General features: G+C 62.9%; 2 protein-coding genes across 2 annotated transcripts in view; both read left to right on the top strand.

Moving 5' to 3' along the window:
- PPP1R12C (protein phosphatase 1 regulatory subunit 12C) overlaps positions 1 to 12126 on the top strand; it is a gene marked incomplete at its 5' end in the record, with an annotated part of 22122 nt that extends 9996 nt beyond the window's left edge. Inside the window, 11 exons of the mRNA XM_075070531.1 lie at positions 1468 to 1497; positions 3038 to 3159; positions 3562 to 3652; positions 4017 to 4148; positions 4557 to 4647; positions 9152 to 9279; positions 9602 to 9654; positions 10047 to 10152; positions 10403 to 10507; positions 11790 to 11840; positions 12034 to 12126. Of these exons, the coding sequence (XP_074926632.1) occupies positions 1468 to 1497; positions 3038 to 3159; positions 3562 to 3652; positions 4017 to 4148; positions 4557 to 4647; positions 9152 to 9279; positions 9602 to 9654; positions 10047 to 10152; positions 10403 to 10507; positions 11790 to 11840; positions 12034 to 12126 (1002 nt within the window). The remainder of the gene's footprint in view (positions 1 to 1467; positions 1498 to 3037; positions 3160 to 3561; positions 3653 to 4016; positions 4149 to 4556; positions 4648 to 9151; positions 9280 to 9601; positions 9655 to 10046; positions 10153 to 10402; positions 10508 to 11789; positions 11841 to 12033) is intronic.
- On the top strand, positions 4897 to 6651 carry LOC142047472 (protein phosphatase 1 regulatory subunit 12A-like). The gene is made up of 4 exons (XM_075070533.1): positions 4897 to 4901; positions 5338 to 5506; positions 5746 to 5868; positions 6473 to 6651. Exons 1-4 carry the CDS (start codon positions 4897 to 4899, stop codon positions 6560 to 6562), a joined length of 387 nt encoding a protein of 128 aa, XP_074926634.1. The 3' UTR covers positions 6563 to 6651.
- Positions 12127 to 12236: the final 110 nt, after the last annotated feature.

The raw sequence follows: 12236 nt of genomic DNA, 5'->3' as shown, positions 1-12236 counted from the left end.
CAAACAACCATACACCCTCTATATTCCACCACCTAGATACTTAAGAAAATAGCATTTGGAAACTGAGCGCCGTCACACCACATCAAGTATTCAGAGAAAACATAAGAACGTTCCATCTCGCAGACATTCATCACCAGCAGAGGCTAGTGGTTAGAGCTGGGGAGCCAGGAAGGGATGGGGTCTACACAGTTTAGAGCAGAGAGTGGAGGGGCTGGGAGCCAGGACTCATTGGTATCTACTCCCCTGCTGTGGGAGGGGCGAGGGGCCTAGTGGTGCCGATCGTCGTCACGTCCTTCTGTGGGAGCCTACCCTGCGGTCAACAGCTGTTTGAGAGACCCTCGAGTGGACCAGACAGTCCCTGTTCCCACCGTGCAGAGGGATATTGAGTTGCTTTTCTAGATTGCTGGAGCTCGGCAGGCGAGATCGGTGCTCCAGATTCCTGTGCCCTCGTGCGTCACTAGCGTACAGGGAGGCGTTCCAACAGCGGCAGTCCCGCTGGCATCATGGAACCCACCACCTCATAGCCCGGCGCATAGCGGTGCTTGAGATACACTCAGGAGTGGGCGCCGTAGGGCCCTCTGTGGCGTGGGGACACCCTTCCTGACGAGGAATTCAGGTCCCCTTGGGCTGGGAAGCGAATAGCTCTGGAACCTGGTAACTGATCAATTTTTTTCCACCAACTAGGGGGTGCCAGCCTTCAATCTGTTCTCAGGGCCAGGGGTCTGGTTGGCCTGGGAGGGTGGGGAATATGGGCACGGGGCGGGGGGAAGCCCATGGGTAGTGGGTGGGGGGTAGCAATCTCCACCCCTCCACCCCCCGCGTTGCATAGTGGGCCCTGGGGCGGGTGTTCCCCATCTGCGGGAGTCAGACTGCTGCCCCCCTCCCACTATCCAGGTAGTTTCTAGGCCACTTCCCCTTGAAACTGATAGACGATCCCTCTTCTAGACGGCCTGTCCCATCTAATTTGGGGAGGGTGAGGGAGATTGGGGAAGGGACACCGCCTCTCCCCCTGTATTGATGGGGCAGAAGGGGGAAAGGTATCTGGCCCCCTCCCCCCGAGCTCCCCCATCCTTCCTTCTTACCTGTCAGCCTAGCATACAAGTCGATCGAAGGCCAGTGTGTTAGGGGGTGGGGGGTAATGCGACACCTCCTCCAGCTTCATGGATGGAGCTGGGGAATGTGAGGTGGAGTGTGGGCGCGTGGCGTGCTCGGTTTCAATGGGATTGGGGGGGATGAGGGGGTGAGGAGGGGTCAAGGTGGGGGAATTCAGGGTGCCATTGGCTGTCATGTGGGCATGGGGGGAGTATGGACAGACTTGGCCCACCTGGGTTAGCGTGTCCGCTGCCTTTCGATCCTTCGTGACCCCCTCTCTAGGTTCCAGCTCCCTCCGCCCAATCCTGATTCCACCCCCTTCTCCACCCAACTCCCCTCCCTGTTTTTTCTCGTCCCTCCCCCTTCCCCACGCAGTTCTCTGGAGGGCCGGCCCACAGCGCCGGAGTATTTCGTCGCGCACCCGCCTGAGGGCGGGCTGCGGAACGGGCCAGCTTCTTGGGTGACTGACAGGACGCACGGCTGCGACGAGGGCCCCAAGGAGGTCCGGATCAAGCGCTCGGCACCAGCAACCAGGCTGGACACAGAGGAGAAGGTAGAGGGAGGTAGGGGAGAAACCCTGTAGCCCATGGGGGCACCCGACCTCCTACACTCTAGCCAAGGGCGCACTGAACAGACCCACTCCTCTTCTCACCACGGTAAATTGTCACAGCAGAGAGGATTCTGGGAGCGCAGTGTTCTTTCCCACAATGCAAAGGCGTGGCTTTGAGACTTTTTCCTCTCTGTGCCTGTGTCTGTCTGTCTGACTTCCACTAACTGTCTCCTGCTTTCCCTCCACCCTCAGCCCACAGGACATCTGGGAAATCCTTACATAAGTGGAACAGGACTTCTGATTGGCCCGAGGGTTAGCCAATAAGAGCGTAGCCTCCAGAGCTAGCCATCGGGAGGAAGGGAGTTCATCAGGTGACCTGGTAGGAGGCTCCGCCCAGAAGGGAGTGGCCTTATTCCCCTCCTGCCACCTGCTTTATATGCCCATTCAGCTGTTACCTGCCGTGCAAATTCTGGATGCCTTATGCTGTAGGTGCTTAGTTAGAGCTGCCCTCTTCCCCTGGCGATGGTGGGAGGGCACCATAGGGGCGTTTTGGACTGAGAATCCCTGTCTAGGAGCATCAGGCAGGATCACTATAGGATGCCCACTGGATCCCTCAATCCCGATGCCTCTGTCTGTTCTCCAGCCCTGTGTTTTCCTTTACTCTCGCCCCCTACCCAATTCATAGTTTTTGCTCCTTAATTTCCTGATTCAATAAACTTGTGCCCTTAACTCTAGACACCGCAGCCTGGGATGGAACCCAGGAGTCCTGCCTCCCAGCCCCACCCTTGCTGTTCTCGCCACTAGCCCCACTCCTTTCCCTTCCCCCCCTGCATCCATTTAGCTGCAGCAGGGACTGACACCATGGCACCTGGATTGTTACGAACAGTGCTCTTGGGCAGCGCCACCTCCTGGCTGGAGGCACGTAAGCCCTGAGTGCCCCTGCTAAGTAGCTGAGATGTTCACGGCCCTTTTTCTGCTTCTGCCAGAACAAGGAGCCACCAAGCGAACCTGGCCCGGTCCGGCCAACGCCCACCCGGCGATATTTCACCCTGCCAGACACAGAGCCAAGCGAGCGTGATCGCCTGGGTGTCTGTCCCGGCTCGCGGAAGGGGAGTGGAGGGCTAGTGGTTTAGAGCGGGATGGGGCCTGGGAGGCCAGGACGACCTGGGTTCTCTCCCTGGCTACTGGGACGGGGGTGGGGTCCTATGTGGTTAGAGCAGGATGGGGCCGGGGCCTGGGAGCCAGGACGCCTGGGTTCTCTCCCTGGCTCTGGGACGGGGGTGGGGTCTAGTGGTTAGAGCAGGATGGGGCCTGGGAGCCTGGACGCCTGGGTTCCATCCCAGCTTGGGGAGGGGAGTGGAGTTTACCAGGGTGGCGCTGTGTCCGGTAGCTTAGCACACCCTGTTCTTGTACCCACACTATAGGAGCTTGGAAGACGGTCTGCAGATGAAAATCGATGTGGGTCCTGCCCCCAACCAGCTCCCCACTTCCAGCACAGACCCCCGTGATCGTCGAAGGTGCGGGCAGGCCGGGGCCAGAGGGCTATGGGGGTGCTGGTGCTCCACCTTCAGTGGGTACTAGCACTGTGTCTTCAGGGGGAAATCTCTCCTGTAGCACCCCACTTACAGCCCCCCAGCCTTGGCTGTGGGTGCAGAGTGCGGCTGTGCGGGGGGGCCCTGCGGTGGTGGTGTTACTGTGTGCTGTGAAATTGCTGCCCCGCCCCAGAGGGGCCGCATCTCAGCACTGGGCGAGGGGTCCCTGTATACCCAGCCCCACACCCCAGAGGTGCCCTATGTCCCAGCGCTGGGCGAGGGGTCTCTGTTTCTTCCGATCTCACTAACACCCCCCCCATTTTCAGGGGCCCCTAAACCTAGGGGACCAAAAACCCCATTTCCAGGGGCCCCCCCCCCCCGGACCAGATCGTATCAGACCCCTGTGAGGGATGAGGAGTCGGAATCGCAGCGCAAAGCCCGGTCGCGTCTCATGAGGCAGTCCCGGCGATCCACCCAGGTACTTCTACCAAGTGGTTAGAGTGGGGGGTGGGGCTGGGACCCAGGACTCCTGGGTCCTCTGCCCGGCTCTGGGAGGGGAGGGGGCACCTAGTTGTGTGGAGCTGCATGGGGGTGGGGAGCCGGGAAGCCTGGACTCCTGGGTTCTTTTCCAGCTCAGTCGCTGAGTTTGGACTGGTCCCTTCCTCTGTATGTTGGGGGTGCAGAGACTCTACCACACCTCCTGGGGGTGCTGTTTCCCTCCTGCAGGGATGACCACCACCCTGGCCAGTGACCCTGCTCCCCCCAGGGGTGTCAGCCCTCCCACCAAACCAGGGTCCCAGCCCTGGTCACGCCCCTCCTTGACCCACGTCCTCCCCTCCCAGGGCGTCACCCTCACAGACTTGAAGGAAGCCGAGAAGACCATTGGCCGATCTGGGGACGCCAGGGCCCCCGAGCAGCGAATCGGGGAGGACGGGAAGCGGGGCCGAGAAGGGGAGCAGCTGCTGGACACCATGGTGAGGGCAGGGGTGGAGCCAGGGCCAATCAACCCTGGCTCTAGCTGCAGCTGGGTCGTTAACGTGCGGGACTCCCTGCCTCCGGACACTGCAGTCGGGTAGCGGAGCTGGGTTTGTGGAAGGGCTTCAGTGAGTTCATGGGCCTGGGGGTCTCAGTGGGGGGGCAGGGGCAGGGAGAGGGTGGGATACCGGGGTAGATGGGCCCATGGGTCTGATTCAGGGGAGGCGGGATACCAGGGTAGATGGGCCCATGGGTCTGATCCGGGGGAGGCGGGACACCGGGGTAGAAGGGCCCATGAGTCTGATCTGGGGGGCAGGATGCCAGCTTTCTGAGGCTCGGAGGAGGGGTTCGCCTTGTCCAGCAGACACCCCATGTCCATGGGTCATTACCCCCCCCACCCCCCGCAGGACTCGGCCAGGCGATGCCGCACAGCCAATCCTGAGGGCTCCTCGGTGTATCCCGTGAATCCCATCGTGGTGAACTCTCAGGCAAAGAAAGGTGAGGCTGACCCCCTGCTGGCCCCCCTACCCCTACCCCGTCTCGTCCCATTGGGATCCTGGTTCAGTAGCCAGGCAGCCAGCTCAGGGGCGGGGGGCGGGTGTTCTGTCCTCTTGGGTCCAGCCCAGCCCCTGAGAAATGAGGGGGCTGTTGAATGCTACTGCCCCCCACAGATCCTCCAGCTGGCACCTGCCTGCAGTCCCAGGAGGTGGGCAGCAGAGGGCAGCGCAGGAACATGTTCTACCCCCTATGCTGTCTGGTGTGAAATTAGGATCTAGTGGTTAGAGCAGGAGGGCTGGGGCCAGGACTTCTGGGCTCGAGGGGAGTGGTCTCTAGTGGTTAGAGCAGGAGGGCTGGGGCCAGGACTCCTGTGTTCGAGGGGAGTGGGCTCTAGTGGTTAGAGCAGGGAGGGTCAAAAGCCAGGACTTCTGGGTTCTCTCTCCTCTCACAGCCAGGGAGTGGGATCTAGTGGTTAGAGTGGCGGGTGGGGCGGGGGGAGGATCTGTGAGCTAGGACCCCTGGGTTCTCCCCCTGGTCTGGGAGGAGAGTGGGGTCTAGTGGTTAGAGCGGGGGGGCAGGACTCCTGGGTTCTATCCCCGACTCTGCCTGGCCATCCTGTTCAGCAGCTGAATTAACCCCTTGTGGCTTGTTCCGCTCATGGGACACCTGTTGCTGGGTGAAACTTAACAGATTGGCAAAGAGGCTGGTGCTGCAGGGGGCAGGGGNCGCCTGGAGGGCGGGGCTGCGGAAGACGGGCAGCTTCGGGGTGCTGCAGGACGCCCGGCTGGACGAGGGGCCCCCCAAGGAGGGCCGGATCAAGCGCTCGGCATCCAGCCCCAGGCTGGACACAGAGGAGAAGGTGAGGGAGGTAGGGGGAGAACCCTGTAGCCATGGGGGGCACCCGACTCCTACACTCTAGCCAAGGGGGCACTGAAACAGACCCCTCCCTCTCTCACCACGGTAAATGTCACAGCAGAGAGGATTCTGGGAGGGCAGGTGTTCTTTCCCACAATGCAAAGCGTGGCTTTGAGACTTCTCGTGCCTGTGTCTGTCTGTCTGACTTCCACTAACTGTCTCCTGCTTTCCCTCCACCCTCAGCCACAGGACATCTGGGAAATCCTACAGAAGTGGAACAGGACTCTGATTGGCCCGGGGTTAGCCAATAAGAGCGTAGCCTCAGAGCTAGCCAATCGGGAGGAAGGGAGTTCATCAGGTGACCTGGTAGGAGGCTCCGCCCAGAAGGGAGTGGCCTTATTCCCCTCCTGCCCACCTGCTTATATGCCCATGTCAGCTGTGTCCTGGTGCATTCTGGGATGCCTTATGCTGTTAGGTGCTTAGTTAGAGCTGCCCTTCTCCCCTGGCGATGGTGGGAGGGCACCATAGGGCGTTTTGGGGGCTGAGATCCCTGTCCTAGAGCATCAGGCAGGGATCACTTAGGATCCCACTGGATCCCTCAATCCCGATGTCTGTCTGTTCTCCAGCCCTGTGTTTTCCCCTTAACTCTGCCCCCTACCCAGATCTGTTTCTTGCTCCTTAATTTTCCTGATTCATAACTTTGTGCCCTAACTGCTAGACCCCCGCAGCTGGGATGGAACCCAGGAGTCCTGCCTCCCAGCCCCACACCTTGCTGTTCTCGCCACTAGACCCCACTCCTTTCCCTTCCCCCTGCACTCCATTAGCTGCAGCAGGGACTGACACCATGGCACCTGGAGGTTATCGAACAGTGCTCTGGGCAGCGCCACCTCCTGGCTGGAGGCCAGGGTAGCCCTGAGTGCCCTGCTGTAGCTGAGATGTTCACAGGCCCTTTTTCTGCTTCCCCTGCCAGAACAAGGAGCCACCGCGCCTGGCCCGGGTCCCGCCAACGCCCACCCGGCGTATCTTCACCCTGCCAGACACAGAGCCAAGCCGAGCGTGAGTCGCCTGGGTGCTGTCCCGGCTCGGGAAGGGGAGTGGAGGCTAGTGGTTAGAGCGGGATGGGGCCTGGGAGCCAGGACGCCTGGGTTCTCTCCCTGGCTCTGGGACGGGGGTGGGGTCTAGTGGTTAGAGCAGGATGGGGCCTGGGAGCCAGGACGCCTGGGTTCCATCCCAGCTTGGGGAGGGGAGTGCGAGGTTTACCAGGTGGCGCTGTGGTCCGGTAGCTTTAGCACACCTGTTCTTGTTACCACACTAAGGACTTGGACAGACGGCGTCTGCAGATGAAAATCGATGTGGGTCCTGCCCCCAACCAGCTCCCCACTTCCAGCACAGACCCCCGTTGATCGTCGAAGGTAGCGGGGCAGGCCGGGGCCAGAAGGGCTATGGGAGTGCTGTGCTCCACCTTTCAGTGGGTACTAGCACTGTGTCTTCAGGCGGAAAATCTCTTGTAGCACCCATTACACCCCCCGACCTCTGGCTGTGGTGCAGATTGCGGCTGTGCGGGGGCCCCTGCCGGTGTGGTGTTACTGTGGCTTGTGAAAATTTTGTGCCCCCGCCCCAGAGGGGCCGCATCTCAGCACTGGGCGAGGGGTCCCTGCTATACCCAGCCCCACACCCCAGAGGTGCCCTATGTTCCCAGCGGACTGGCGAGGGGTCTCTTGTCTTCCGATCTCACTAACACCCCCCCCCCCCCCCGGACCAGATCGTATCAGACTCCTGTGAGGCGATGAGGATTCGGAAATCGCAGCTTCAAAGCCGTCGCGTTCTCATTGAGGCAGTCCCGGCGATCCACCCAGGTACTTCTACCAAGTGTTAGAGTGGGGGCGTGGGGCTTGGGACCCAGGACTCCTGGGCCTCTGCCGCGCTCTGGGAGGGGGGGCACCAGTTTGTGTGGAGCTGCATGGGAAGGTGGGAGCCGGAAGCCTGGAACTTCTGGTTTTCTTTTCCAGCCTTCAGTCGCTGATTTGGACTGGTCCCTTCCTCTGTATGTTGGGGTGCAGAGACTTACCACACTCCTGGGGGGTGCTGTTTCCCTCCTGCAGGGATGACTCACCCACCCTGGCCAGTGACCTGCTTCCCCCCAGGGGTTGTCAGCCCTCCCACAAACCAGGTCCCAGCCCTGGTCACGCCCTCCTTGACCCACGTCCTCCCCTCCAGGGGCAGTCACCCTCACAAGACTTTGAAGTAAGGCGCAGAAGACCATTGGCCGATCTGGGATCCAGGGGCCCCGAGCAGCGAATGGGGAGGACGGGAAGGCGGGGACCGAGAAGGGGAGCAGCTGCTGGACACCATTGGTGAGGCAGGCGGTGGAGCCAGGCCAATCACCCTGGCTCTAGCTGCAGCTGGGTCGTTAACGTGCGGGACTCCCTGCCTCCGGAACACTGCAGGTCGGGTAGCGGAGCTGGGTGTGGAAGGGCTTCAGTAGGTTCATGGCCTGGGTGGTCTCAGTGGGGGGCAGGGGCATGGGATGAGGGTGGGATTACCGGGGTAGATGGGCCCATGGGTCTGATTCAGGGGAAGGCGGGATACCAGGGTAGATGGGCCATGGGTCTGATCCGGGGGAGGCGGGACACCGGGGTAGAAGGGCCCATGGAGTCTGATCTGGGGGCGGGATGCCAGTTTTCTGAGGCTCGGAGGAGGGGTTCGCCTTGTCCAGGCAGACACCCCATGTCCATGGGTCATTACCCCCCCCACCCCCCGCAGGACTCGGCCAGGCGCGATGACCGCACAGCCAATGCCTGAGGGCTCCTCGGTGTATCCGTGAATCCCACGTGGTGATACTCTCAGGCAAAAGAAAGGTGAGGCTGACCCCTGCGGCCCGCCCTACCCCTACCCCGTCTTTTTCCCCCCCCCCCTCCCATTGGGGATCCTGCGTTCATAGCCAGGCAGCAGCTCAGGGGCTGGGGGCGGCGTGTTCTGCCTCTTGGTCCAGCCCAGCCCCTGAGAAATTGAGGGGCTGTTGAATGGCTACTCCCCACAGATCCTCCAGCTGCACCTGCCTGCAAAGTCCCAGGAGAAGTGGCAGAGAGCAGCGCAGGAACATGTCTCTACACCCCTAATGCTGTCTTGGTGTTGAAATTAGGATCTAGTGGTTAGAGCAGGAGGGCTGGGGCCAGGACTTCTGGGTGCTCGAGGAGTGGTCTCTAGTGGTTAGAGCAGGAGGAAGCTGCGGGCCAGGACTCCTGTGTTCGAGGGAGTGGGCTCTAGTGGTTAGAGCAGGAGGGTCAAAAGCCCAGGACTTTCTGGCGTTCTCTCTCCTCTCACACCAGGAGGTGGGGGATCTAGTGGTTAGGAGTGGCGGTGGGGCGGGGGAGGGATCTGTGAGCCTAGGACCCCTGGGTCTCCCCCTTGGTCTGGGAGGAGAGTGGCGCGTAGTGGTATAGAGCGGGTGGAGGACTCCTGGGTTCTATCCCCGACTCTGCCGGCCATCCTGCTTCAGCAGCTGAATAAACCCTTGTGGGCTTGTTCCAGTACATGGGACACTGTTGCTGGTGACTTACACAGATTTGGCAAAGGGTGGTGCTGCAGGGGGAGGGGTGCACGCCCTGCCCTGACACCCCTCTCCCCCCCCCCCCGGTCTCTGCCGCAGCGCCGGAGTCCGAGGGGCTGGGGATGGGCTCCGAGGCGGAGGCCGAGCTGCGGAACCGACTCGCCGTGCGGGACCGCCGGAAAGGCCGGCGGGAACGACGCTCCACGGGCATGGTGCAAAACGCAGAGGTGAGCAGAGGGGGCCAGGCCCCGGCGGGCAGGGCAGTGGGGTGGGGGGAGCCAGGCACGGCCTCTCCAAGGGGTAATAACTGAGCAAGGAGTGGGGCTGGGATTCCACATGGGGGTACAGCGGAGTGAGGGGAAGGATGAGGGGCTGGCACTCTCGGGGGGGAATTGTGGGGGGCCGAGGGGGCCTGGGATTGCATGTAGGTGGCTATGGAGGGCTCATACCTAGGTCAGCGGGAAGATCCAGAGGGGAGGGTGCATCTTCTCGGGGTGCATCTGTTAATCCCCCAACCCCACGGATTCCTGCCCCTCGGCCTCTCTCTAGGGCGACGAGACCGAGGAGCCAGAGCAGCTGAATGACGCCGCCCCGGGATCCAGGTACCAGCTGTCCCCAGCATTGCCTCGGGGTCCTGAGAGACACTGAACGGGGGCACGGGGGTTCAGGCCCGGAAGGGAGACTTCTGGGGGCGGGGGGGGGCACTCTTGGCTGCTGGGAGTGGGACAGAGAGCTCAGTAGGGGGCGCTCTCTCCTGCAGTCAGGGCCCCCCCAATGCCCTAGGGGTGCTGGGCTGCAGGGAGGGGGACAGAGAGCTCTGTAGGGGGCGCTATAGCACAGCTGTGTTTCAAGCTAGAGACCACCAACAGTGCACCCCAGAGGTGGCTGCATCTTGGTGCCAGGTGAGGACCTGGGGAGTGCAGGGGGGGAGCCCGCCCCTTGCAGTAACAGAGCGGGGTGTGTGTGTGTGTGTGTGTCTGTCTCTGTCTTGCAGCACTTCTGACCACTTGAACAGCCTCCTGCCCCACCGGACGGACGCCTACGGCTGCGCCAGGCTCAGCAGTGTGGGCAGTGCCAGAGACGAGCATGAATACAAAAAGGTGGGACAGGGACCAAATCCCTCAGCACCCTGAACCCCACCCCCAAGTGCTGGGGCATCTGCTCCTCCAAACCTCCCTTTCACCCAAGCACTGGGCTGGCTAGTGGTTCTGGCGGGGAGGGGAGCCAGGACTCCTGAGTTCTCTCCCCAGCTCGAGGGGGGGAGGGGTCTAGTGGCTAGAGCAGAAGGAGGGCTGGGAGCCAGGATTCCTGGGTTCTGTGCTCAGCTCTGTGCCCCCCCTTCCCCCGCAGCTCTATGAAGATCTCCAGGTGGAGAACGAGAAGCTGAAGGAGCAGCTGCAGGAGACGCAGCTGAAGCTGACCCAGATCAAGCTGGAGCTGGAGCGGGTGACCCAGGTGAGAGGGGCAAGGCGCCAGGGCTGGGGTGGCACCAGGGGCAGGTGATGGGGGTGGGGGCTCCCTTCCCTTCTCCCAGCCCTCCTGCCCCATGGCCTGCTGGGGAGGGAGAGGCCCACTGCAGGGGGAGATCACACAGCCACCACTGCAAAGGATTCTGGGAGAGCTAGCCAGGGTGACAGGAGGGCGGCAGCGTTGTGCCCCAGGGCATTATGGGGGACGAGGGAGTTCCAGGTAGTGTGGGGGTGTCTCTTCCTGCCCAGACCGAATGCCCACAGCTCTGCCGTGTTCCCTGTGGAGACCCACCACAGCTGGGCTGGGAGGAGAGACCTGGACAGAAAACCCTGGTGAGCTCAGAAGGGGGCGCTCTCCCTGGGCAGGCAGAGCTGGCCCCGGGGTGGTGCTAGGGGGCTCTGGGCTGCAGGAGGTCCAGCAGGGGGCGCTCTCCCAGGCAGGCAGGGGTGGCCCTAGGGGGCGCTCTCCCTGGGCAGGCAGGGCTGGCCCCGGGGTGGCACTAGGGGGCACTGGGCTGCAGGAGGTCCAGCAGGGGACACTCTCCCAGGCAGGCAGGGCTGGCCCTGGGATGGTGCTAGGGGGCACTGGGCTGCAGGGGGTCCAGCAGGGGGCGCGCTCTGGGGTGGCACTAGGGGCGCTGGGCTGCAGGGGGTCCAGCAGGGGGCGCTGTCCCCCGCAGGCAGGCTGGCCCCAGGCTGGTGCTAGGGGGTGCTAGGCTGCAGGGGGGCCCAGCAGGGGGCACTCTCTGGGGTGGCACTAGGGGGGCTGGGCTGCAGAGGGTCCAGCAGGGGGCGCTCTCCCCCACAGGCAGGGGTGGCCCCAGGCCGGTGCTAGGGGGTGCTGGGCTGCAGGGGGGCCCAGCAGGGGGTGCTCTCTGGGGTGGCACTAGGGGGCGCTGGGCTGCTGTGGGGAGCTTGATGTTGGTGTCCGATATCTCACTGCCCCTGCACAGCCCCCCCTGCTGGCAGCCCCCTGCAGTTGCACCCGCTGCCCAGAGATGCTCAGTAAATATTGACCCAGGGCGCTGGGCTGGGCCAGGCTGGGCTGGTCCCTCTCCAGCCGGCTGCTTTTGCTCTGAGTCACCTGCCGGTTCTCTCCAGTGGCCAGATATTGCCCCGGGTCAGGGGGTGGGGGGGTGCGGGAATTTAAGGTGGATCCTCTGTCTAGTGGGGCTCTGGGTCTGGCCCCGGGGCAGGGGACTGGCTGAGGTGGGGGGGTTGAGTCGGGCAGGCGCCGTCTCTCACCCTGTGCTTGCTGTCCTTGGCAGAGGCAGGAGCGCTTTGCCGAGCGGCCGGCGCGGCTGGAGTTGGAGAGATTTGTAAGTACCTGCCCCGCTGTGGGGGCACTGGGCCCCCAGAACACTGCCCCCCATCCCCACCCCCAGTCCCGCTAAAGGGGTCTTCACTCTGCCTCCCTGAGGAGTCCACCCCCAGGGGGTGAGCTGCCCTGTCCCACCCCCAGCTGGGGCTGTGTGACCTCCACTCAAAAACCCCCTCTCTCTGGCCCACCAGGAGCGCCGGGCCTTGGAGCGGAAGGCGGCGGAGCTGGAGGAGGAGCTGAAGGTAAGTGGATCAGCACTGTCCTGGATGGGCCCCTGTGGGTGACGAGGGGGCGGGCCGCTGGGGCAGATGGACCCGGGGGAGGGGGCTGATCCGGGGGCAGGGAGCAGGTGAGATGCTGGGGCAGATGGGCCCGGGGGGTGCGGGGGCTGATC

Source organism: Chelonoidis abingdonii, chromosome 11, assembly GCF_003597395.2.
Source record: "Chelonoidis abingdonii isolate Lonesome George chromosome 11, CheloAbing_2.0, whole genome shotgun sequence".
Lineage (NCBI taxonomy): Eukaryota > Metazoa > Chordata > Testudines > Testudinidae > Chelonoidis > Chelonoidis abingdonii.
The sequence above is the reverse complement of the archived record's forward strand: the minus strand, read 5'-3'. Positions and strand labels throughout refer to the sequence as shown.